Source organism: Thunnus maccoyii, chromosome 21 (assembly GCF_910596095.1).
Source record: "Thunnus maccoyii chromosome 21, fThuMac1.1, whole genome shotgun sequence".
In the NCBI taxonomy this organism is placed as follows: domain Eukaryota; kingdom Metazoa; phylum Chordata; class Actinopteri; order Scombriformes; family Scombridae; genus Thunnus; species Thunnus maccoyii.
In genome coordinates this window covers 12,010,855-12,036,276 of record NC_056553.1, presented here as the reverse complement: position 1 = coordinate 12,036,276, position 25,422 = coordinate 12,010,855, and the positions used below count along the sequence as shown (strand labels likewise).

The 25,422-nt window shown below is 41.1% G+C and overlaps 3 protein-coding genes across 4 annotated transcripts; 2 read left to right on the top strand and 1 right to left on the bottom strand.

The window, feature by feature from the left end:
- The first annotated feature begins 467 nt into the window (after nucleotides 1–467).
- On the top strand, nucleotides 468–12,329 carry csrnp1b (cysteine-serine-rich nuclear protein 1b). Its single transcript, XM_042399114.1, has 5 exons — nucleotides 468–736; nucleotides 7,361–7,553; nucleotides 9,093–9,352; nucleotides 9,468–9,764; nucleotides 9,903–12,329. Exons 2-5 carry the CDS (start codon nucleotides 7,379–7,381, stop codon nucleotides 10,956–10,958), a joined length of 1,788 nt encoding a protein of 595 aa, XP_042255048.1. The 5' UTR covers nucleotides 468–736; nucleotides 7,361–7,378; the 3' UTR covers nucleotides 10,959–12,329.
- Nucleotides 12,330–14,230: 1,901 nt separating this feature from the next.
- Nucleotides 14,231–16,452, bottom strand: LOC121888603 (chymotrypsin-like elastase family member 2A). The gene is made up of 8 exons (XM_042400222.1): nucleotides 16,419–16,452; nucleotides 16,213–16,307; nucleotides 15,766–15,872; nucleotides 15,457–15,585; nucleotides 15,144–15,280; nucleotides 14,905–15,053; nucleotides 14,427–14,576; nucleotides 14,231–14,281 (listed from the first exon to the last, which is right to left on the bottom strand). Exons 1-8 carry the CDS (start codon nucleotides 16,450–16,452, stop codon nucleotides 14,264–14,266), a joined length of 819 nt encoding a protein of 272 aa, XP_042256156.1. The 3' UTR covers nucleotides 14,231–14,263.
- Nucleotides 16,453–19,000: 2,548 nt separating this feature from the next.
- Nucleotides 19,001–24,311, top strand: LOC121888602 (Golgi reassembly-stacking protein 1-like). Of its 2 annotated transcripts, none has more exons than XM_042400221.1 (9): nucleotides 19,001–19,222; nucleotides 19,759–19,839; nucleotides 21,078–21,281; nucleotides 21,661–21,747; nucleotides 21,860–21,990; nucleotides 22,130–22,265; nucleotides 22,383–22,428; nucleotides 22,597–22,719; nucleotides 23,257–24,311. In XM_042400221.1, the coding sequence occupies exons 1-9, from the start codon at nucleotides 19,157–19,159 to the stop codon at nucleotides 23,523–23,525; spliced, it is 1,143 nt and encodes a 380-aa protein (XP_042256155.1). In that variant the 5' UTR covers nucleotides 19,001–19,156; the 3' UTR covers nucleotides 23,526–24,311. The 2 variants fall into 2 exon arrangements, with proteins under 2 accessions (XP_042256155.1, XP_042256154.1); XM_042400220.1 differs by having other exon boundaries at nucleotides 22,383–22,500.
- Nucleotides 24,312–25,422: the final 1,111 nt, after the last annotated feature.

Below are 25,422 nucleotides of genomic sequence, written 5' to 3'. Positions count from 1 at the left end.
TTTTTCTTTTTTTCAAAAAGAAAATATCAGAAGAAAGACTGAAAAAAAATGTGCAGCAAAATATAGTTTTTCTACTTTTCTGTCATATCGCGACCCCTCAGATTTATCTTGCGACCCCTTGTTGGGGCTCCGACCACCAGGATGAAAACCACTGATGTACAGAATATTACCAGCCACTATCATTGTATACATTTAAAGTTAGAGTATGGTTATAGTTTCAAGTTTTAGTTGAGCTTCTTAGTGATTTAATGTTTTTATATATTGAAATCCAAGCAGATATTTTCACAAACTCACCACCAGAGGCTCATCCTCAGTGGGTCAAAGGGGTTTATTTCCTTATAGCCCGTGACATTTTATTATTATGTTAATTAATACAGTAGATGACCATATGTAGGCTGTTTTCTCACGCAGGTAGTCGACTATGGGTACAATAACATAGGAGGACAGGCAGGAAGCGGCGTGGGCAGCCTCCCTGTGTCACCGCCTGCGTCAGACCAGACGCCAGGAGGGAGTTTTCCACTGACGAAAAACGCTGCGCTTCTCGGCAGTCTGCTACAGACAAGGGAAGCGCTTCAGCTGGTACGGAGCCCCGTACGGCAGAGACACACACAGACAATAGCACCCGAGGATAAACGCTGTATTCGTTCGTGCCATTTGGATTACTATACTGTTATCCCACCGGCTGTTTATCCAACGCTATTTTGTCCCTAATGGTGATCGGATACTTGAATTGGTGGTGAGTACAACAAATAGAATCGGGGAGTTCGCTGTCGGGTTATTGAACACCGTAATTTACGTAACCTCCGCTGAGGAGGGAAGCCAAATAGTTTGAATGTTCTTTCCCTTATGTCGGAGACATTTAAACACACAGGCTGTGTGAGAGGGGTAAAAAAAAAATTGCAGTTACAGATGAATATTTGCGGTGTCGGCTTCTCTTAAAACACACTTTACATACAGTCGTGTTCGCTTAACTTGACGCTTTAAAATGATTGTAAATATTGATACGGTTGGCTGCCTGCTAGAGTTTAGAGTAATTGGCTTCATATCTGTTTTACGCACAGGTGATCACAATTTGATAACAGGCACGAGACGTAAAGAATAATTTGTTGATTTAGGCGAGATTCCAACAATCCGCTTCATTCACTTATTGATTAATATATTGATGACTCAGATTTTTTACAGACTTCCACAGCAGCTCAGATCAGATAGCTTATGTTTGCGCTTCACATTTCAGTGTGTCCCTGCTGTCTTTTTTCATTGAACCGAACAGGTTGGCTTTGTGTATTCAGCCCGTGTGGAGTTGTTCTCGTTCACCTCAGCGGTGCTGGTGCGCCTCTTGTAACTAGAGCGACTCCTGAAGGCACTACATCTGAACACACAGCTGACGGGGGCTGCTGTCATTAGAATTAGCATTAATCATGAGGAATGATCGGGTCAACAGGGAAAGAGCACCGCGCTCGGCCTCACGGCTTTGCATGTATATAGCCGCTGCGAGATTTAATGATTGATTTGTAGCCATTCATTTGTGCTGATATCATTATTTTATGCCGCTGTGCGCCAAGTCTGGATACGGAATGTTGAGCGCCTTCATTGTTTGACAAACAGTTTAATGTTTCCATAACAGCATATGAACATTTGTCCCATGTGTCATAGACAATTAATATGATGGCGAAAGTTTGTGCTGATGTGATTTCTATAAAAGGCACGAGTGTGTCACAGCTGCTTGCTTTTTTTAAATTATTATTATTATGATCATACAGCAGGCTACTGATCAGAAGCTGCCCTTAATGTTTCACTTATGCCAATCTGAGGCTTGTTTTATAGAGCCAGGCTGTATCTGTTTTTGATAGAGCAATGTAATCGTCTCTAGCGCGACCTCACCCGGATCATTTTTGGAATCATGTTTTCTGGAATTAGGCTACAGAGAGCTGAATGATCCTTTGTTTACAGAGAGGTTATATATCACTTGGTGCTGTGCATTTCTTGTGCTGTGTGTTTCTTAGAAATGTTCAGTCATGTCAAATGCCTCTTTATCTCCACTTATATAATGTCATATTCCATTTTAGCTCACATTTCACACCCTGAGCTCCCTGTGATGATTAATAATAATAATAGTTTTGTTGCTCTTTGATGAAACCTAACTTGAATGTCAAGGCAATAAGAGCTCTGTGCAATATTTGGAGGAATTCCAACCCTGACAAACACCGTCCATGCCTCCTGACACCCTCGTCTCCATCATACTGTACTCAGCTAACCTTGTGGTGCCTGCAGCTGTCAGACACAGCATTGATAATCTGGATGGCCACTTCCTGTGCACTGCAGTGTATGTTTCACAAGCTCAGGAAGCTCACACACACTTTTAGTATCTGTCTCCCCAGCTGGGAGAGGCAGCAGCGACAGTGCTGGGTTCAGACAAGGTTGTCTGTGCCTGCTTCATTTTGGTCACGCAGGATGGCCCCCATGCTTTTGTGCCTGGAGACGTGAAGAGGAGGAGGAGGAGGAGAAGGAGGAGGAGGGGGGGTGGGGGTGTGCAGGGAGTCTGCTGAAGGTCTCCCACACAGCAGTGGAGAGCTCCCATCTGCTTTGTCCTCGCCCAGCATTCCATACAGCAAGTGTCCCAGACTGGAGCACGACCCCTGAACCCATAACCACCTCCTCCCTTCCTCCCCCCTCACACACACACACACACTCAAACACAAAGCTGCATGTTTGGTGCTAGCAGGCTGTTCTGCAAAGGAATTTTTTTTTTGTTTGTTTGTTTATGCACTGCACAGCTCCTGATCTGTGAAAATCTGTCAGAAAAGGAAAAAAATCACAGCCCCATATTTTTACTTCTTTTATCTCTCATTCTTTAATAATTAGTGCAACTAAAAAGAAAAGCAGCCAATTATCAACATTTCTGTTTTTAAGCCCTCTTTTTGGTTTACACTATGTGTAGCCTAACCCAAACCAGTAAGAGTGCACACACTGACTCGTGCAGCTGATTCAAGTTTGGCCTGCATAACAGATTGATGACAGCTGAGTGCATGTGAGCTCCACGTGCAAGCTAATACCCTGTCAGGTGTGGCTGTGGAAAGGTAGCGTTTGCTCTCTCTGCTGCCCCATGGGAGGAGGACTTTCCAGTGGTTAGCAGTAGAAAACACATCTGGGTTAGATAGAGCCTGTGTTCTTCTCCCACTATTACAGTGAGAGTGGCGCTGCCAGAATGGAATTCCTGTGGCTTGGAGACATGACATTATTTATTTGTTTTGTACGATCCTCCCTCTTTCTTCCCACTACCTCTCCTTTTTGGAATCAGTGTGTGCACGGGTCAAGGCAGAGGAACAGAATGTTTCTGTGGCACAGTCACAGCGAGCTCTGGGCTTCCAGTGAGAACAACAGGCTCATAGAGCAGAAAACAGGAGCTCTCCCCACATTGTTCCAGCAGGTGGAGCGCTTCTGAGTAACAGCTGAGTTAAGAAACGAGCCAGTGTTTCCCCAGCTGTGCAGGAGCTGGAATCCAGCCCGCCGTCACCTCGATGGCTCTGATCAATTACCCCCGTCTTCTCAGTGACAGAGCTGGAAGTGAGAGAGGTGCAGTACCTTGAAGCCTGGAGGGACGGCCTGCCCAGACACGTTTCCACACACGCAGGAAGACTCCCGGGCTCATCATTATCACATTTTATGAGCACTCAACTCAGTCAGTCAGTCATTCAGACACTGCACAGGGTTGTCAGTGTGCCATGTAAATGCTCTCGGCTGGCTAAGATTAGTGTGTCTTGTTGCTCCCACCCACACCGTTATCGGCTGCAAAGGGGACGGACAGGCAGTGCGAGGGGGCAAAGTCAACTGTGACTTGTCCTGTTGGGGCAGACAGGGCAGTTTGAACAGGCTCCTGGATGACGTGTCTACATTTGCATGGATATGCACATTTTTTCCTTTAGGTTTGTTTAGATTTTCTTGATGTATAAGTGCTTGTGGTTTTCCTAGTTTTTGTACTCCTGATCATGTCTCCTAGAAACCAAATGACTTTTGTTAACTCTTCCTGACATTTTGGGAAAACTAGAAGTGAATGTAGGAATTGTTTCACCTTAAAAATCCGCTTTTTAACAGTCACCTAAAGTGAAGAATTAGAGCAATGTTATAGAATTTAGTATTTTTATTGTTAAATGTTTTTAATGAGTGATTGAATTTAACTTTTTTTATTTTACTTCCTGTCCTTATAATTTAAGATTCCTTAGGAAGGACTTGAGCTGTCTGCAGATACAATAGAAATTAATTGGGATTCTGAAGATACATTAACAGCCTGTAGCTGCATGTATTAAGATAATCTTATTCGACTGACATAGTTATGCATCTGACTTGAGCTGTGTAGTGCTTCTGGTGACAAATCTCCTCGCTGGAGATTTATCTTCCCAACTCTGTGACAACTGGCTGGGGAGCACCTCAGCGGATGCGTCCTTTATCTGCCTGCCTGTGTGCGGTTGATGGAATGACAGTGATGCATAATTTAGTGTGCGTTGAAAACATGCTGTGCTCCCTCTCTGGCTCGGCTGTCCGATCACATCCATTCTCCATTTAGAGCAGACATTCACAGGCACTGCTTTCTTGAGGAGCCGGCTCTGAATTCTTCTCTTTTATCTTTTTTTTCCCCCCCTCTCCACCCTTTTTTGCAAATGAGTCATTGCACGATTGCTGTCTTTTTACCCCCAGTCCCTTGTTCCATCCGCTCTTCCAGCTCTCTTGGCTGTGGGTGCAGCGGCTGAGCAGGCTGAGAAGCTCCAGATTGACTACAAGCCGTCCCCTTGCCAGGATTAACCTCTCGCCATTGTTTCTGCCCGTTGAACAGGATTAACAAATCAATGTGTCAGGTAGACTGCAGTCAAGAGACAATGACCCAGTTCTGACACCACTGCCCCCCCCCACCCCCCACTCTCTCCCTCTCCTCCCCCTTCTGCCTCACTGCAGCTTTTAATTAAAAAGACTTTGCTTAGCTGGCGCTATGCACTCCCTTGAGGATGCCTCACAGCTTTGTTTTCATTTTTTTTACAGGGAATTGGGGGTGGGAGTGATGGCAAAAAAATGTAAGGTGAACCCATGTGCGCTCCTCTTGCTCTTCTCTTGCACACAGATACATATGCTGAGGTGTGGCATTAAAAAACACATATGTTGTTTGGTGAGTGCAGCTCACAAGCAACAGATGCTGCACCCAGGTGTTCCTAAATTGTTTCAAGGCTAATCGCATGATGTGATGATATTAGTAGCTGTGAGAGGCATTTGGAGATTATTTCCTGCTCAAGTGAGTTGATGAAAGGGAACCAAGTGAATGCTTTTCTCGTCGCTGAAGCGCAGAGGTGGTCACAGTGTGGAGGAAGATTATTTGTTTGTTGCAGAGACAATGCGAGCCAGCTTGACCTATTGCAAGGTGATTCATTCATCATATGTGCACGAGGGACAGCAATATCTTGACTGCAGCAATAGCCCTCTATACAGCTGCAAAGCTGCCCCCACCGCCTATACAAATGTGTCAGCCTCCTGCCCTTGACTCTGACTTCTTCTGTATCCTTGTCAAATGAAGGACTGGTTTTACATAATTGCTCCCTGTTGCATGCTGAAAATGACCTGTGCCTTGCATATCAGCTTTTTTTTTTTGTTCACTCCGCCCCTAGAGTGCTGACACTTGCGTAACATCTTGATAAGACAAAACATGCATGCAGGATACACATGGAGTTAAAGTTCCACTAAAAGTCATTGGAGGATCTCTGGGCATGACGTATCCTGCCTTTGGCACACTTAGCTGTCTGCAAAGGTATAATGGTGACAGTTAAGCCTTTTGGCAGGACAGCTTGGTGTTTGTGCGCCTTAGCCATGTTCTGTGTAATAATGGACATGGTTAAATTTAACTTGCTATGTGATGAAAATGTAAAGATCCCTATACTCCACAGTTATCAAAAATCTGTAAAGCGAAAAGAAACAGTGCAAAAAATGACCATTGACAGATTTTACAGTTGCTCATAAACATTTTTTTTTCCAAAATTATAGGTATAACCAAGTAAATGTTTAAACAAACAAAGCTAAAAATAACTATACATAACATGCTCAAGCTGCAGCAGCTGTAAGTGATTTGGCTGCGATTCTGAAGACAGTAAGCAGTTTGCTGGTGAAATGATCTCTTTATGGCTAAAGTAAAAGCCTTCTTGCCCATTCCACATCATTGTAGGGAGTGTCTGCGCTGGAGCTGAGCCCAGTCATGTCTTCCTTCTCCCCTCACTTCCTTCCTCCCTCCACCCCTTCTTCGTCCGTCCTTGTTTAAGTTAGCAGGAGCTCGGCCCCAGACTGTGACGATGACCTGTCTTGTCTAGCAGTCATCATCGCCTCGCACTTCCCAGAAGTTGTGAAGATGACTGTCTGTTGTTTGTCATAGCTACGTGACGCATTCACGTTCCATGACCGTAAAATACACCAGCAGTAAACATTTCCTCTTATCACAACATGTTAATTTTTCATGTCAGTGGTTTCTGTTCTTTTTCCCTGGAACAAGCTGAGAAGACGGGGGGTTGAATTGGCGAGTATTATTCATTGATTTAAAATAAGATTTAAAGACATCAGGCAAGCTTGTACACGGAAGAAGTTTCACAGATAATAGGCAATGTTTTTAAAGATTAGAGAGTAAATGGCATTCCCTCTTCTCAAGGCCTTTAACTGGTGATCATCTTTTTCGCTTGTCTCTTTCTCCCTGCCTGTCTCTCTCAAAGGATTGATTGTTTTTATCACTGAAGCAGCAGCCCTTCTCGCTGGAGCTCTGAAAGAATGCATTCAGGAGTTGCATAACAAAACATCTCGACTATGCGTAGCCATACATATTTACTATGAGGGCCATGTATGCATATTAAACAGGACAAGTGGCAAATTGCCCCGGCTTTGGCCCTGCGTGTTTTGATTGCGAAGGCTGCCTAAAAGGAATGATTGAAATTAAATGTCTCTGTGTAGATGATTTGGTCACCTCCCTGCTCGGTCCTTTCTCTAATCAATGCATTTGCTGAGCTGATGGGATTTGGAAGAGGGTGAAGGGTCCAGTAATTGTTGACTTATGCGAATGGGCCTGATTGATTGTTTCCTGTGCCATGGCTAACTCCCTCTCTCAGCTGAGTACTGCACGAGATTGGCTGCATACGGTCTCACATGGCCAAGCACAGGACTCGCTTGTATCAATAACCCTGTGAAAAACTTGTGTGAATAGCTTCCATGCTACATAATGATACTGTGTTCTTATTAAATTCTGTACATTAGCAAAACAAAACCTGAGTTCTTTAGTGATCAAAGCTGTTGAAACAAGTGTGAATAATTTGCTAATAACCCCTCCCTCTGCTCCTTCCTGCAGATTGTTCACACTAACGCCATGAGTGGGCTTCTCAAGAGGAAGTTTGAGGAGGTGGATGAGGACCCATGCTACTCCTCGCCCTCCTCCCTCTCCTCTGCCTGCTCAGGCTGGGACTCGGAGGGGGAGAGCTGCTACTCGGACACCCTGGATTCCACTCCCAGCAACCCCAGCTCCCCAGCGACAAATTTCAATAGTGAGTGTCCTCTTCCAGCCATGATAAATCATACAGAGCCGATGGTACATGCTTCTTAATGTGTTCTTTCGCCTTGTCTTTGCTGCTCCGTGGAGGCTCTGATAACAAACCCATAAAAATGGGGTAGAGGTTAAGGAATTTAGGCAGCTGGCAACCCATGAAACACTTGACAGAAATGATTTCAGACTTCTGCAATGAATACTCCTTTTGATTTCATGCCCTAAAGCGGCAAAATGGCTAATCGCATTATGCAGTGGCTGCTCACCTTGGCTCCATCTCCACCTTCTTCCCAGAGCCTTGCAGACAGACAGAGCCTCACCTTTCCTGGAGATATGTGGGTCGAGCAGCTTTAGGGTGTTTCTGTCTGGACCTGGTGGGTCCGTCTGCTGGCCTTTAGGGGACGGAGAGGGATTGTAGGGGAGAAGGGCAAAAAGTTGTGAGGTTTCCAGGATGGTGGGGCTGGGAGCCAGGAGGAGAAGCGTGGCAGGTTGCCAAAGCTGGGAACACACAGAGCCTTGTCTGAAGCCCGGGCATGCACCCAGCACAGGTGCTGAAAGAGGCTGGGTGAGGGATACAAAAAGAGGGGGGTAGGACAATCAAGGAAAGAAGGCATGCAGACACATCTAGAAGAGCAGATTGTGTGGACTATAATCCGGTGTTTATGTTGGACAGAAAGTTGTTTGCCATTGTGAAGTGAAGGGGGGAAAAACAGCCAGCAAAGCTATCCCATTTATAGACAGCGGAGAAGGTGTCATTTGTCTCTTGCAGGTGTCATAAGCTTGACTGGATTTGATGGATGTGAGGCTGAAACTGGCAGTTTGTTTCATCTGTATTACCCCCTGGCAGATTACACGACATATTAAAGTTATTGTCTGCCTGTAGAGGGAGAAAAGGTTGCTTTTCTTCCTCTGAGTTTCAATTTATCATACCAAGTACACAAATTTTACTTATTTTACCTTTTGACTCTTGTGATTTTGGTGAGTAGTTGTTCAGAGCTTGTCACAAGAAAGCTCAGCAGCTGAGAAAATGGGAATCCACAAGGAGTTTCCCTACCACATAATAAAGGTAATGCCCAACACATGTGGGGTATTCTCATCCTTTTCATTGGCCCTGGCAGCTTAAGCTGAGGAAAAAGTGACTTGTCTTAAAGCGAGGCTCAAAAGTCTTGCTGAATATTCTTTGGATGAGGATGTTGAATTTATAATAAATCTTGAATAATTGTTGGGCTTGTTCCCACATATGGTTCTACTTTGATTCCCATATGGTTTTATTGTATTTGTCTGGGTATAGAAAGATGGCTCGTTGCTCTGGACCCTGAATGGTTTTAACAGAGAAAGGACCTTTGACTCCTGTCAGTTACTGGGCCATCTGTGGGTATTGTCAGCTAGCAGGGTGGGCAGTTTTTATTCCTGTCCTGAGAGTTACACTGACCCGCCCCCACCCCTTCCTCCTCCTCCTTATTCAATAGAAGAATTATGAAAGTCATCTCCTACTTGGACAAGATGTATTCTAAACTGAAAACCTCTTTTCCCTCCACAGCAACATCCATCCTCAAGAAATCAAAGAGAGCACGACGGGGCAACGTTACCTTTGACCAGGTGACAGTGTTCTTCTTTCCTCGGTGCCAGGGCTTCACTAGTGTTCCCAGTCGAGGAGGATGCACTCTGGGTATGATGCAGCGCCACAGCGCGCTCCGCACATACACACTCGCTGAGTTTGCTGTGGAGCAGCGGCTCCTACGCCGGGAAAAATTCCTCAACAGGCTCAGGGAAGAGAAACTGGAGGCTCTCAAACTGAAGGTGAGCAAGTTTGCACAAAAGTGTGATGGATAAGGATGTAATATGTAAAATTCCAGGCATTCTGATACACAAATCCTATGCAACACTTACATATTTAATGCATTTTTCTCTCCAGCTGACTAAGAATGGAACCCAGGAGAGCGAGGAGGCAGAGCAGCTGACGGTGGACGACATCCCTGAGCAGGACATCGACATCAGTGGAGCCAACCTCGACGAAGGCTCTTTCCTCCAGCCTTACCCGTCTAAGCGCCGCTACGCACTGCTGAAAGCAGCCGGTGTGAAGAAGATCGACAAAGAGGAGAAGAGGCAGCTGCACGAGCTGAGGATCTCCAGGGAGAACTGCGGTTGTGACTGCCAGGGCTTCTGCGAGCCAGAGACCTGTAGCTGCAGCCTGGCTGGCATCAAATGTCAGGTAAGAGCTGAAAACCTCCTTCATGCTCAGTTGGATTCAGAGGTTCTGATAAAAAGAGAACCAAATCACAATACAGTTGGGGGCTTCTGTTATATGTATTTGACAAGTGATTTAACTCCCTCTATCTGCTTCTTGTAGATGGACCATTCCTCTTTCCCATGTGGCTGTACCAAGGATGGCTGCGGGAACACAGAAGGTCGCATTGAGTTCAACTCCACCAGGGTACAAACGCATTACATCCACACTATCATGAAGCTGGAGCTGGAGAAGAGGCTGGAGGAGCAGTCTAGCACAGAGGAGGAGGAAGAGAACACGAGCGAGGCCACCCCATCGCAGACTACCCCTCACGGGCCCCTTGGTTTACCCATTCAGGCCGAGCACCCCTCCATACCCGCAGTGCCCTCCTTCCCCTTTAGCTCGGAGCTGGCGGCAGCTGGAGAGAACAGCTGCAGTAGCGATATGACAGACTTATCAGACTCTTCAGGTCAGAGTGAGTACTCCGAGGCAGGCGAGAGCCCGTGTGAGCATCGCACCCAGCTGGATGTCGACGAGAAAGGCCTTAGCCGCATCCTCAGTTTCAGCGACACAGAGAACTGCTCAAGAAGTAGCAGGGACGGTGGGGATAAGAACAGTAAAGACACTTGCTGCCCAGATCAACGGCAAGAGCAACAGCAGCCATCTACGGAGGCATTTAGTAGCTTTAGCATGGTGGATTTTGCTGACGAGAATGACAATATAGACGTTGCACTGTTGGACTCTGAAGAGGATCACACAGACAATCGAGCAACAGCCATCTCAGAACTTTTGGATGAGAACGCCAACCAGGGAAACGCCCTATTCCATAGCAGTAGTGTGCCACACACACCTTCCCCCACCATCGATCGCTCAGCAAGCTATAGCATGGACCTGAGCCTCTCTTCAGAGTCAGACCTGGAGTTCTTTGACGGTTTCCCCTGCTTGGGGCCCAGCTCGCTCTACAACTCCCTCAAGGAGTACGAACACATGGACAACTTTTTTCAGTTTCAGCTGCCTAGTTACCCCAGCCTCCCTCCGGCTAGTGACCCCGGGACCTGCCTCCTGGAGTCACTGATTGGCCTTTCAGAATCCGTCCCAGAACCCCCTGCCACATTTACAGACAATCAGCTGTTGGAGGAAGCCATGAAATTGTCTGTGATGGAGTCTGTGAAAGTTTGACAAAACGTGAAAATTTGTGGACAGTGCAAGAAAAAAACAGGGGTTTTTCGGGGGGACTGTACATGCACATAAGATGTCAATGTCAACATGTTTGGTTTTTGGAGGAAGCTGTGATTTCCCTCTTGCCTAATAAATGTTAAAATTCCAGACTTGCCTTCAAAACGTTAGCAAAGCAGTTTGGGAGTATTGCTGTGTGAGATGGCAGCTAGTGTTAAAAGTGAAAAGATACAAAATAATGATCAAATTGACCAGGCCCACATAAACCAATGATGGCTCTCAATTCCTAAGAAAGCTCTTTTAACCAAACCAAGATCACCAACCATATGCTAAACAGGAATCAACCTTAATGAGGCCAGGTTGGGAATCTCAACACAGCTGAATGTGCACCTCAGGGATTTTTTTCTAGCTTTCTAGCTTTTGGAGGCAATGTGTGGTGACCATTGCTGTGATGGGCATGGTTTTGCCTTCATATGAAAGTCAAATCACAACATAGTCCTGTTCATATCCTCCCTTTGGGCCCAGATGACTTGAGTAGGTGGGGTCCTCCTTGTGTTGAATCCTGAAGCTAGTGGACTCTTTCTCCTCAAGATCTTTCCTAAGGGTCTTATATGGTACAAAAAAAAATCCCTCTAAAAGCTCCTCGATCAGCACTTTATCTGTGAAAATAGTTATATATGAATAGGCATTGTTTTGGTTGTATGGGGTCGATTCAACAGTTCAACGCTAAATTATGGAGTTTCATATTTATGAGCGGGGTAACTAGAAATAATGCTCATACCATTAAAAGCTGTAGCTGTATTGTCTTTATTACTTTTGTTTTAAATTATTTCCTTTATGATTTTATTTTATTTATTTCAGATTAAGCCTACTTTCACTCAAGAAGCACTGTGGTTTGATATTTTCACCTGAAAGTGCAATCTTCCTTCCTTTTTTCCATATCACGTTTTGGCATTGTTATGGGAAATAGGACCACAAGTCCATCGGAAAGTATTTAATATCTATTCTCTTATACAGTACATTTAACATTTTTTTTTGTAACTTATTATGTCATTATTTCATTAGTTATTTAATTTAAGACATTTTGGCAATAAAATGGGCTGTTGTGAAGTTTACTGGATGTGCCTGCTTATCAGGGGAGCCATGCCTGCCAATGGTGTGTGCACAGTGCTTCCATTTAAGCTTTGGGACTGAAAACTGTGGAATCTCCCTAATCACTGAAACTAAATTATGGGTCTATTGTATCGCTGCCTATAATGTAACCATAGAAAATTACACTAATATTTTGTAACTAATTTATGTAGGTTGACAAAAGAATTCTAATCACTGACAAATTGAATATTTTATTAATAAAATGAAATGAGTAATTTTCAATCTGGGACAACCTTTGTAATATATGAATTATAGAGAAATGTATACTTATGAAGGTTATCGCTCTCTAGCATTCTGAAGTATTTTTCATAGGCAGTCTTATGGTTAGATATCTTAGCAAAATGCCACTAAAAAGTAAATTGCAAAGATCAATTTGATTGTACTCTGAATTTTCTGGAAGTCTGTGACTTGGGTTACATTATGTTATAAATTCAACATGTTAAAGGTTTTTGTGGATAAAAACTGCATATATTATACAATTTTTATCACACACACAAAGCCTGAAAATTGAAGAGTTGCCTCATTAATTACAGAACAAAACCTTTCAAAGGTGATTCTGCTGTCACCAGTGTGAACAGTTGAGGGACACTAGAGAGCTGATGTACATATCTCACCCTTTCTACAGCTGTGTCAACAGCCTTTCTGGACCCTTTAGAAATTATGCATGCAGGTCCTGTTTGTTAAAACTTGTTCTGATTAATTGTATACTTTGAAAAGTGCAGAGTGCACATTGGAAATGTATTATTCGCTTTTTGCCTTTTTGATTACTTTGAAATCCATCCGATATATGTTCTTATGCCACGAAGAGGGCACTGAATTTTGCAAGCAAACATTTGTTTCTCTTGTATAAAACATCAATTCTCATGAAGAAATGGCAACAGTGAGTGTTTATCAATGTAATGTATTACAGTACAGCTTTTTTTTATTATTTTCAAAGAACGTGTCTTACTTTTTGCCTTTTGTGTTGTACATATTTCTGCTTGAATGGTCCTGCAGAGCAAACAAAGCTGCTTTATTTTTTACATATTCACACTTTAACCTGCTGTTCAAAAACAGTTTCTTTCATCTAAGCCATTTTGACAGCCTGTCCCTCCAAATAATAATAAAAAAAAACATTTTCTAAATTCTTGACTCTGTTATTTTTCATTTGTTGATATGTCAGAGTGAACTTCCACTTACTTTATGCTACATAATAAACCTGTCAACTGATTCAGAGGCAGAAGATAAATAAAAATGCCCACAGTGTTGCTTTCTGTCAGTTCAAGTATATTTTATGTAGTCTTAGCTACCTAACACAAAACTGTTTCAAATGTTTTATGTTCTAAACTACAAAAAACTATATTAAAACAAAATGTACAGTTCACATTCACCTTAGGTTAAACGAAAGAACCGTCTTTTTGCCTTTTTTGTGTGTGTTAACCACTGGAATTCATCTGCGGTTTCTGGTCTCCATGGCTAAGAGAAAAACACCGACTTTACGTGATGTCATGCTGTCGTCTCCTGACTACCACCACAAACATATGGCTGGAGATCCCAGACAAGAAGGAAATGTCGGGCCAGTGACTGCATATAGCTCACATGTGGCCATCATTAAGAAAATTTGGTTGTCGTTAAAAGTCTTTTGGTGGATGTTGCAAGAATTTTTTGGTTTTCTTTGATTCTGGCTACATCAAAAAGGTTTTACCCCTTACTGTCATATTGCCACTTGAGTCTTTTTTGCTAATAGAGGTCCAGTCCCTTTGGTCTTTGCTTGAAAACATCCATTAAGACATCCTGAGGAATTTTCCATCCTCTGGGGTTGCAGCTTGGGAGGTCAGAAGATCAGGATTTCTACTTAAAGTGGTATTCGCCCAGTGACCCTTTAACTGCGGACTGCATTTGCAGACATGCTGGTTGTAAGCAAAGTACATCCACCCAGAATGCATCTAGAAAGCCATATATTTCCTGAGATTGTGAGAAATTACAAGAGTCCTGAGAGGATCCAGCATGCTGTTTAGTCTAAACATGAAGCACTTACGCCACCCTCTGGATAAATTAAGAACTACATGCAAATAGTTAAATTCAGAATAACTGTATGTTAAACACAAATGACTGAGATGCATAGACTTTTTATTTCACAGGTTCCATTTTGCAGTTTGGACAAAACACTGTGGCATTTACAAATTCTCCAGAACCTGAAAAAAAAACAAACACAAAAATCAGGCAACTGATAAATGATGACATAGTCTGACTCAAACAGTTATGAATGAATTAATCACAATCTGGGATTACAATAGACTTTGCGGTCAAACACAGTGATCAAGGTAACAAGAAGCTTACTGAATATATCCAGTCTTGGAAGGAAGACACTCTGGTGAAGACGGTGGGTTTAGACACTTGGTTGCATGCACCAGATGGACCATAGCTGACAATACCATGGACTCTCCATTCTCCATCAGTGAAGCAGTTCAGGGGACCTCCAGAGTCACCCTGGGACAGGTAGCAATAAGAATAGACATTTGTCCTCATTCATACAGCCTTTTCTTCGCCAATGAAGAAAAAATATGATTTGGAAAAGTCTTTTTATGGAATTTATGGAAAAGAAAAAGTTTTATTGCCAGAAATGAAAGCCAGAGTATTATTAAAAAAGCAAAAGAAGAATTTGCTTCTGATGTTTTCTTCTTTTAAAAATGTTGCTACATTAAAACAAAAAACAAATTCAACAAATTCACATTGTAATTTAAGGTTGAGGCAAACTGGTTTCACAACAACAACAATATCCCATGCATTAGGAAGATACACTTTTTTTTTTCTTTACCTGGCAGCCTGATATGACTCCATCCCCTCCAGCACACACCATGGTTCTCAGAGCAATGCTGCCCCACCACTGAGGCTGGGAGCACACTGAATGCTCCACCACTTTGATGGGAGCCTCCTGTAGGATGTCAGGGACACTTCCTGTGAAAGCTGTGAAAACAGTGAATGCATAAATGTGAACATGTGAGCATGGCATGTGTGGACATACAGAATATGTATTATATGTGTGTGTCTACTCACAGTCCAATAGTCCCCAGCCGGTGATGACACATTCGAAGTCATGAGGCAGCATTTGGTCAGGATAGGGAAATTGGGCATAAGCCACAGCGCCGTTGTCGTACACAGGTTCAGCCAGTTTCATCAGAGCAATATCATTTCTATAGAAATGGAAATATTAAAAATTTTATCATGTAGTATAAAAATCCTGGATGTAAAAAATGCTCAGGACTCTGAAATCTATCCCTGAGGGCCAATACTGTCAGTAAAATTGTTTTTGAACAGCTTGTCGTTTTTAAATTGGGGCTAAATTAAGAGAAGTGGACTATTACTTTACCCTTTGCCAAGGTCTCCAGTCCAGCTAGGGTGGACAATAACTTTTTCCACATTGAGAAACTGCTCACTACCGTCATTCTCATACAGGTTATATTCACCCACTGCCACACGGTACATGTTACCATCCATGCTGGTAGGAACAAAAAACAAGAACGCAATATGCTTACTTACAATCATCTGTGCAGAAAACAAGCAATAAGCACATAACAGGATTGCCAAGAATTGTGCATGACTGTTAAGTGCATTTAGTTTGACATTAAGGCAGACTTCCAGATGTGGGAGGTGTGATATTGATGCCAAAAGCCCCAACCTGAGGATACAGTGAGCAGCAGTCATAATGTAAGAGTGACCAATGAGGGAGCCTCCACAGATGTGGTAGAAGTAACCATCACCGTATGAATCATACTGGAGAGAAATCTGAGGGAAAACACAGACCAAATAAACACAGTTACAGTGGATAGTTTACTATTATTTCAGTATGATGGTCACTAATATGTCTGTGATTGGCAATGAGAAATTTAAAAAAATGCACAACACATTCAATTTTGAACTGCCTGAACATTTTGAACAAAAACGTTGATGGTAATAAAGCCACAATCTTCTCATATTGGACAAAAGTACACCAAAAGTGTTGAATGTTAATTACATTGATACACCTTTTGCACAACTGAATGGCTTGACCAAACTTGGAGAGACTCATTGTGATAATGCATAACCTACTGCACTGTAAGAGTAATTCAAAGAGTTTCGGTTTTACCTGCCATTTCCAGGTTTTGGGTGGAGCATCATGGCCTCCTATGACTCTGTCATTCTGCACACCATAGTTGAAAGATGCCTTAGCACAAATCAACCCTATAGTGTATAAGAATATAGTATAGAAAGAAAGTATGCATTGGTGCAGTGTTCACAAAATCACTTGCAACACTTAAAAAGTAGATTGCAGCATGTTGATACATTTCTTACCAATGCAGGACAGAAAAGCCACAAGCCGAATCATGTTGGAGGACTGAGTACCAACTGAGTACCAAATGCAGTTGGGTTTCATCTATTTATATCATTTTCAGACTGGAAGACCTTCAGAAAGTATTGGGCGTTACCTGCCACTATCAGCAATACATTTGGCTAATATCAGATCGAACATACACGTCAGGTTATACTGGGGAACAAATTATTCACAGTGTGAGATTTCTTCACAGGAATTTATTTACATCTGTCAAAATCCATATAAAATACTGTAAATATGAAATATTATTTTACATTTGTATTAATTTAGAAACTTTAGAAACAAGTGCCCTCATTTCTTATCAGCTGATGGGAAAAGAGCAGGTGTAGTCATATTAAAGCAAGGTCATCTAAACCGTCTGGGAAAAGCTCAAATGTCTCAAACACAAATTTTGCTGCAGATAACGGTCATAACAGCCAATGAAAAGAAGAAAACGTCCCACAGCGTGCTACAGTATCAGATGTTATCCAACTCAATATTGAACGAGACAAGACATATTCATATTTCAGTGAAAGATAAATATATTCAATTAGTGTAGAACAAACATAAAGAACTATATGTACATAATGAGTTTCATTGCCTGTAGAAATATGTGGAGGGAACAGCAGCATTTGATGAAACACAAAACAGTCTATTACAATTGTAAGCACTTTGTAGATAATGAAGTGGTTGGCGAGTGACTAAAACTGCCTGAACATATGCTAATGTCTCTGGCTGGATAAGGGGAAATCAGACGAGGCGAGGCAAATTTATTTGTATAGCACATTTCAACAACAAGGCAATTCAAAGTGCTTTACATAAAACATTAAAGGCATCAACACAGAGTGCAAAGAAAACCCATTATAAAAGGACATTTAAATGCAATTAAAAATAGTTATTAAAGAGTTAAGAGAATAGAAAATAAAAATAAGCTAAAATAGAATAAGACAGATAAAAAATGTGAGAATAAGAGGAAATGAATCAAAAGCCTCAAATGTGATTTAATCAAAGGCAGCAGCAAACATAAAAGTCTTCAGTCTTGAATTAAAAGAACTGAGAGTTGCAGCAGACCTGAAGTTTTCTGTTGTTCCAGATATGTGGAGCATAAAAACTGAACGCTCCTTCTCCATGTTTAGTTTTGACTCTGGGGACAGAAAGCAGACCTGTCACAGACGACCTGAGAGGTTGTAGCAGAAGATCAGGAATGTGTTTTAGTATTTTAAAATCAATTCTTTGACAGACAGGAAGCCAGTGTAAAGATCTAAGAACTGGAGTGATTTGATCCACTTTCTTGGTCTTAGTGAGGACTCGAGCAGCAGCGTTCTGAATCAGCTGCAGCTGTCTGATCGATTTCTTAGGGAGACCTGTGAAGACACTGTTACAGTAGTTGAGTCTACTGAAGATAAATGCATGGACACGTTTTTCCAAATCCTGCTGAGTCCTTTAATCCTTGATGTATTCTTAAGGTGATAGTAGGCTGACTTTGTAATTGTCTTAATATGGCTGTTGAAATTCAGGTCTGAGTCCGTGACTATGCCAAGGTTTCTGGCTCAGTTTGTGGTTTTTAACATTACTGATCGAAGCTGAACTGACTTTAATGGTTCTTCCTTGGCTTCAAAAGCAATTAACTTCAGTTTTATCTTTGTTTAATTGAAGAAAATTCTGGCACATCCAATCATTGATTTGTTAAATGCACTTATGCAGTGCTTGAATTGGACCATAGTCCCCTGGTGATATGCTTATGTAAATCTGTGTGTCCTCTGCATAATTATGGTAACATATTTTGTTGTTTTCCATAATCTGAGCCTTGGTTGATCAGAGTGATCAGGATGATCAGGATGACCAAGGTGCTTCAGTATGACCTAATAACATAAAATGACATATAAATACAGACTAACAAACATAATATCCCTAACAGTACAAACTCTTTCAAGATGTTCTCACCAAATTATACACTAATGTTCAGTAGTAGCTGTATCGTATTGCAGCCTAATGTAAAATGCCCACTTTCTTGTGTTTTAGACTAAGATATGGGAGATAATTTACTTTCAAAACATGTTAAAAGAGTAACTGTTACTCTTGTAACATGTTTTGAAAGTAAATGCATTACTTTGCATAATTTGTAACAGCAAACAATTTATGCTAGGTAATGCAGTGGGTTTATTCTCTTGGGGCATATTAACCCAATAGGCAGGTCTCTACTAAATCAGATTAGCAGCATACCGGCTGACTACTAACCAGTTATCTATTTAATGATTTGCTGTAAAAAGAGAAGAAAAACTAATGGAAAAGTTATTAAAAATATATGTGATGAAATGTTGAATTTGTTTGCCTCAGTTGTGCTCCCATTAAGGCTTCAAACTGACAATTATTTTTTTTATGTAAATTTCTTGTTAAATGTCCGTAAAATTTTATTTCATTCATAAGACTATAAAGCCTCTACACTAGCGTTGTCTGTTGCTAGGCAACCGCGTAGAACACCGCTTCAAGGACGGCTAATCGAACACAGGCTGCTCCGTCTCGTCATGGAGCTCAAACTCAGCACAGCTCGATTTTTCTGGCATCTTTGTTTATTAGCTTTGCCTGCAGTCAACCTGGCCGCCTGGGCTGCAGGGTTAGCTAGCTTCAATCAGCCGTGTAGCCTCCAGTAATGACTTCTAACGTTACTCTACCTCAGTGACAGTCAGTCAGTGTTATTCTAACGTAACTGTTAAACGCAATGGGTTTACCGCAGAGCTCGTTTTTGTCGGACGGGGGAACTAACAGTGGATATCATGTCCATGGGGTACGTTGTTGTAGCGTGACTTGACTAGTGTAAGGTTGTATTAATGACAGCGCTCAGTTTCCTCCTTACAGCTCCTTTTTATTGAATGTGGGTTACCCACTTTTAGCTCACTGACACGTTAACCATTATAGTGCTGAACAGTAGTTATTGTCACTTTTATCCACGAAGAAAAACAATAGTTGGTTGTTCAGGTTATTCTGTAAATGTAGCTAATTTGTGAAACCGTGGACGCGTCATAATGGTGTCCGCCTATGATGAGGTGGCATTTGGCAAATATCCAAGCTATGTGACAGTCATTATCTAGGAATTACTGCAGAAACTGTATTGTTAGTATAGTTACTAGCGAGGATGTTTTGTAACGTTACATAATAACCTATTTATCATTTTAGGAACAGCTGTGCAGGACAATATCTCGCACTGAGGATCCCCTTCCCCAAATTCTTGCTACTGCAATGCCTTGAAGCGACACATGGGGGCGACTGTAACAATGTACCCTTTCAAATAAACCATACATGTTTTGTTTTATCATATTTCAGGTACAAGAGGACTCCCCTGCTCTGAGAGCAGGACTGGAGCCATTCTTTGACTTCATTCTCTCTATAGGAAATACCAGACTTGTGAGTAGACTCCAATGATGCTCAAGTCAAATGTGGCTTTGGCATGTCCTGTCATCAAATGCAAAAACATTGCACTGAATGTGCATTTCAAATTAAGTAATCTGTTGTTCAGGGTTGTGTATTTACAATGAGAGAAATTAATGAATTGACTTGTGAATCAGACAGGTGAGGTGAGGAGAAAATAAATGGCAATCAGATCAAAAGTGAGACTTGAATTATTGAAGATAAATTTATAAAATATATCACTAAGTCACTAAGTTTAGTTAAAAATATTAAAGCCAGCTCTGATGGTTTTTAATGAGGAGCACAGCAATGACATGAGCAATGTTTGGTCGATATGCATGAATGAGCTCATGAAGTTAAAGCAGTAGATATTGTAGTAAAAATGTTGTCAACCATGTATATTAAATTTTTAAAAAAATCATTAACTGCAGGACATAACAAGGACCTGTGATCCCTAGCCAGGTAATTCAGACTTCTTTTTTTTTTTTTTTTAGAAATTTACATTTTTTTATGTAAATCAACTTCAGAAGGTGGCGATCCTTTGGAAACATGCCACCATGAATCCTGAGGTTTTGTTATCATGATTACCTCATATGCTATATATAACCATCTTATCTGTATTTCCTGTATTCCCCTCCCTATTTGCATACATTTGAACTTGCATACAAGTTAATATTAGACCTCAGTAGTCAAATCAAGTGGTTATCCTCCAAAGTTACAATCATTTTAGAGCAAAATGCCCTCTTTGTGTTACTGTCCCTCCACTGCAGCTCAACAAGGAAACACTGATAGAAGGAATTTCATACTGAAAAGACTTCAGCTTTGCCCAATTGATTTGTCATCACAGCAAGTTGCAGTTTTATAAAACATTACATTTATGGTATAACAAAGATTAACATATTAATTTTGGCCTGGTCCTATTAACTAATTTTGGACAATGTAGGTGTACGTTGTGGTGACTTGCTATGGATTTTATTTTGCTTTGATATGCTGTTAGGTGTTTTTTCTAACATGGCTCTATTGTAATGTGCACTCCTGTGTAAACCCTATTTGACAGCCAGTTTTTCTTTCCCCTTAATAACATTTAACCATCAGGTCTGAATCATAGCCTCAGGAGGGAAAGTGGCCTTACAGTCTGCTGCCATAATCTCATTTCATGTTCTTTTACATGCAAGCTGGTTCTCCATGTCTGCACTGTCACAGCTGGATTAGTCCATATTTCTTTGTTTCTCCAGAATAAAGAAAGTGACTTGCTGAAAGACCTTCTAAAGGCCAATGTGGAGAAAGCGGTCAAACTTGAAGTGTACAACTCTAAAACCCAGCGGGTGAGAGAACTGGAGGTGACACCCAGTAACATGTGGGGTGGTCAGGGTCTGCTGGGCGCTAGTGTCCGCTTCTGCAGCTTCGAAGGAGCCAACGAAAACGTGTGGCATGTCTTGGTAAGTCAAGTTGAGTTAGCACAGATAGAAAAGTTAAACAAAAGACAGCTGTAAAAGGATAAAAAATCAAATTAGCGTAAGTATTAATTTGCTAACTTGCTAGTGAATCCTAACAATTGAAAACATGTTGAGTCATATTTTTGTTGGTATGTATGCGTGTCAGCAGCCACTGAATGGTACCCACTTGAATTTTGAAGAAAATTGAAAGTGTTATTGTTGTTCAAAAATTCCCATGTAACAGAGTAAAATCATTTCCAGTTAATTCAAACCATAACTTATCTGTTGCAGACAAAGTATCGTCCTGTTCAAGATTATTTTGTTGAATTTATGTTGTGGTTTTGAATATAAAATGCTTCAGTGACCATCTTTCCCTTGTTAGGATGTGGAAGCCAATTCCCCTGCAGCGTTGGCCGGCCTTATTGCACATGATGACTTCATTGTGGGAGCTGACCAGGTGTTGCAAGATGTAAGTTTTTTCTTTCTCTTTCTTTTATTCATTACAAGCTGGTCAAAAAGGCACAGTCATACATGAACAAAGTCTACAACAAAATCTCTCTCATTTTGTGTAACCCATGCAGTCAGAGGATTTCTTTTCTTTGATTGAAGCCAACGAGGGGAAACCTCTGAAGCTGCTCGTGTACAACACACAGAGTGACCATTGCAGAGAGGTAGTGGTGACTCCGAATGGAGCATGGGGAGGAGAGGGAAGGTAGGTATTATATCTTCAAATTGAAGTTGAAGTGTTTTTTTAAATTTCTACAACCTGATATTATCATGTCGCAAGTATATGTCCATACACAATAAACATTTATGGTAATGCCCTTGTCTTGTTTATGTTAATTTTTTAGCTTAGGCTGTGGTATCGGCTATGGCTACTTGCACAGGATCCCAACTCGTCCAGTTCAGCCCAACACTGAGACTAAAAGTGTTCTACAAACCACAGTCACTGGCAGCAGTGAAGAGCTGGTTGCAAGTGACACTGAGGTACAGGTTATCACATCCTTTTTTACATGACAGTAGATGTTCTTCGTTAGGATTTTTACTTTAGTTTAGTTGTGTGGATTACTAGTCTGACATACAGTATCTGTTCTCTGTCCTCAGCAACCCTCGGTGACTGCAGGTAGCCCCTCTGGTGTCAACAAAACAGGTTTGAATCAAATTGAAGAAGCTGTGCAGGAGTTGTGTGTAACCTCACCCACACCGCCAGCTATAGACTTTGGTAACCAGAACTCATTTTAGGAGTATTCATTTGTTTTCAGTGTCTCAGTTGTTTTCACACAACTTAAAATGGACATTTGTTCTATGTGAATGGCAGACATTTCCAACATACCCGAGGCACTTACTCCAGACTTGTCAGACATGGTTTCCACCAATGACATGGGCCACAGCTCCATGTTTGCTAATTATGGAGATGACTCTTGTGATCAGTATAGCTTGGGTGAGTACCTCTGTAAGTGATTGAACTGTGCAGCGCAAAGGTGCAGTTACGTGTTTTCAATGCCATTCTGCTTATATGAATTATTATGATTATGATTAAAACCAGCTATTTTTATCACACCTCATAGTTATGGGTTTATTTAATTGCTTAGGCGGTGCGTTTTTTTCCTATTCCTGAGGAATAAAAATAGTCCACCTAAATGAAGAAAATGTGATTTTTTAAATAACGATGATGTACGTTCCTTTGGATAAAAGCATCTGCTAAATGAAACTGTAAGATTGTAAGATATTAGCAACAATCTAAAATATCAGCTGGGTCAGGTTTTGGTATGATTTTGTAATTAAAACATATCAGACTCACAGGTAAAGACTTTATTAAGGACTTTACACACAAACCAGTTGATGGATTTATAAATAGCTGGTGTAACCTTGTCCTACTCTGACTTTCACTGTTTACTACTAGATCTACTATACACTCAATACCAGGGACTGATTGTTTATAACTGTTTTAACTCCCAGGAACATTTATTTCTTACAGATACCTCATCTGCAGACCAAAGACCTTCATCTCCAGAGAAGGAAGAAGAATCCGACCTCCAGGAAACTGTGCAGGGTCATGGTTTAGACCTGATCACCAGCACTTCTCCAAACAGCGAGGGTGGTGACGACATCATTGGCCTTGAAGTCACCACAGAGAATCTGTCTGACACAAGTATCCCAGAGGTGCAAGATACTAATTCTGATCCCTCAAGCTCAGCCCGTATTATGAAGGAAGAAACGCCTGAGAGTGCAGTGACAGAGAGTTAAGAGGACTGCTGCACTGCTGCTTAATCAACACTGGTTCGAGCTGACTTGCATAACAGAACAGGAGATTTAGAACACATTATGATACAGAAAGCTGTAAGTTGCATCACTGGAGCTATTTTTTAATTTCCAAGAGTTTTTATTTATACACAGGTGCCATTGCTGCATGCTCAATTGCACATTTAAGAAGATTTTATGTTGACTGGAAAGACCAGAAAGGCAGATGCAATATGAATGTACTCCATATTTTACGCATACTGCATTCAGCATCAAACAGGATGAAGCCTTAGTTGAGTCTTAGCTGCTGTTATTTATCAATGTCATCCTGGTTTGCACTAAAAAGCCAAAGGTTAATAATATTTCTTGTTGCCCTTACCATCATCACCTTATAAATTGTATGAAACACTGTAGAAAAAGAATGCTTAAGCTGGAATTCACGCAGATCCATCATGTGGTTTTTATATTTTGGAATTTGGGCTTTATGTTTTTATTTTCATGTAGGTTGAGTTTGAGGTAAATATATATGTAGGGAAAAAAAGATTCTTTTAAATCTCAGGCATTTACTGTTAAGCCTCTTTGCCTTATGTCTCATTTGAAATTTCCTTTCATACGTGTGGGTTGAGTTTCGGTTGTTGTAAACGAGCAGCATGTTGTGAACATGTTTGATGCAGCTCTTATTGTTTTCTGTTTCTCTTCTTGACAAAGTTTTAAGTTGAATTAGGTTCCTGATTTTTATGGATGGACAAAAATATTCAAATATTTATTAAAAAAGAAGCTACTCAAGATAAAGCTGCAGCAGTCTAATTAATGTCTATTTGGATTCTATATAAGCAAAAGTTTCATTGTTTTCTGTATTTTAACCACCAAAGTGACACACAGACAATATAACATACATATATACCCGTTATAAATGAAAACACCTAATACAGTAAATGTTGATATCAAGATCAGGCATTTATACGGGAGTGACTTCATGTTTTGAGCCAGCAGGTGTCAGCAAACACCTCATTATAGCTCTTAACATTGAAAGCTTGAGTTTTCTGCCACTGCAGCTTCAAAAAATGCTGCCAGACTAGGTGCCCTGTTTCAAATTTACATTAATGAATTAAATGTTTCTCCACAATGTTTAAACAAAAATCACATCTCCTATTTCAACTGTTATCTACAATAATAGGATAAGTGATGTCTTGTTTGCTCCAGCAGAAAAGGAGCAGCTTGATTTAGAGGGGTATGAAAAAACTTAACAACACAGACACCTCTAAGACCTGGTGACATGATGCATCATTTCTACCTTTCATATGACATAATGCTGCATATGTTGTGCCAGAAAAACTCATCTCTCTTCTCTCAACTCTTTTAAATTAGGAGCAAAAAAAGGGGGCATCAAACATTAAATCATAGATATTCTGTATATTGTATAATGTAAAATTGATTATTTTTTTGGTCATTATGTAGGGACCAATTTTTGCTTATTATTTTTTTTTGGCTGATTAATCCCATCCCTAAAGATCTTTATGTTCTGATTAATGGGCTGTACAGAGCACCAACCATTAATGATAATGCTTTTCTCCTCTCGATTACTCATTTAAAAAAAAAAAAAAATCTATTCTAAATCAGAATGACTAAATACTGAAGAGACGTGGAAAAAAAAGCAAGGAAGCTACAGTAGTGAGATGTAGCAGAGGGGGAATATGCCTCAATTATTTACCAGGGCACTCCTCAGTTGGAGGGGGGGATGGGCATTAAGGGAAAGAAAAGACTGTATGGGGGAAGAAAGAGGAGAGGGAGATGGATTTGTCTTTATCCACTAGAGAGTGGTGTCCTTAAGGACGTTTTCCTCTGGCACACCTGTGTATGTGTGTGTGTGTGTGTATTAAATAAGGATTATGTTTCTAAGCCA

Bases quoted from the DNA above. Each gene is read 5' to 3' on its own strand.
- csrnp1b (XM_042399114.1), top strand. From the start codon at position 7,379: ATGAGTGGGCTTCTCAAGAGGAAGTTTGAGGAGGTGGATGAGGACCCA. The intron at 7,554-9,092 runs GTGAGTGTCCTC...TTCCCTCCACAG, and splicing joins CCCAGCGACAAATTTCAATA to CAACATCCATCCTCAAGAAA. The intron at 9,353-9,467 runs GTGAGCAAGTTT...TTTTCTCTCCAG, and splicing joins TGGAGGCTCTCAAACTGAAG to CTGACTAAGAATGGAACCCA.
- LOC121888603 (XM_042400222.1), bottom strand. From the start codon at position 16,452: ATGATTCGGCTTGTGGCTTTTCTGTCCTGCATTG. The intron at 16,308-16,418 runs GTAAGAAATGTA...TATACACTATAG, and splicing joins GGCTTTTCTGTCCTGCATTG to GGTTGATTTGTGCTAAGGCA. The intron at 15,054-15,143 runs GTGAGTAGACAC...CTGTTTTCACAG, and splicing joins CGGCTGGGGACTATTGGACT to CTTTCACAGGAAGTGTCCCT.
- LOC121888602 (XM_042400220.1), top strand. From the start codon at position 19,157: ATGGGTTTACCGCAGAGCTCGTTTTTGTCGGACGGGGGAACTAACAGT. The intron at 21,748-21,859 runs GTAAGTTTTTTC...TAACCCATGCAG, and splicing joins CTGACCAGGTGTTGCAAGAT to TCAGAGGATTTCTTTTCTTT. The intron at 21,991-22,129 runs GTAGGTATTATA...TTAATTTTTTAG, and splicing joins GCATGGGGAGGAGAGGGAAG to CTTAGGCTGTGGTATCGGCT.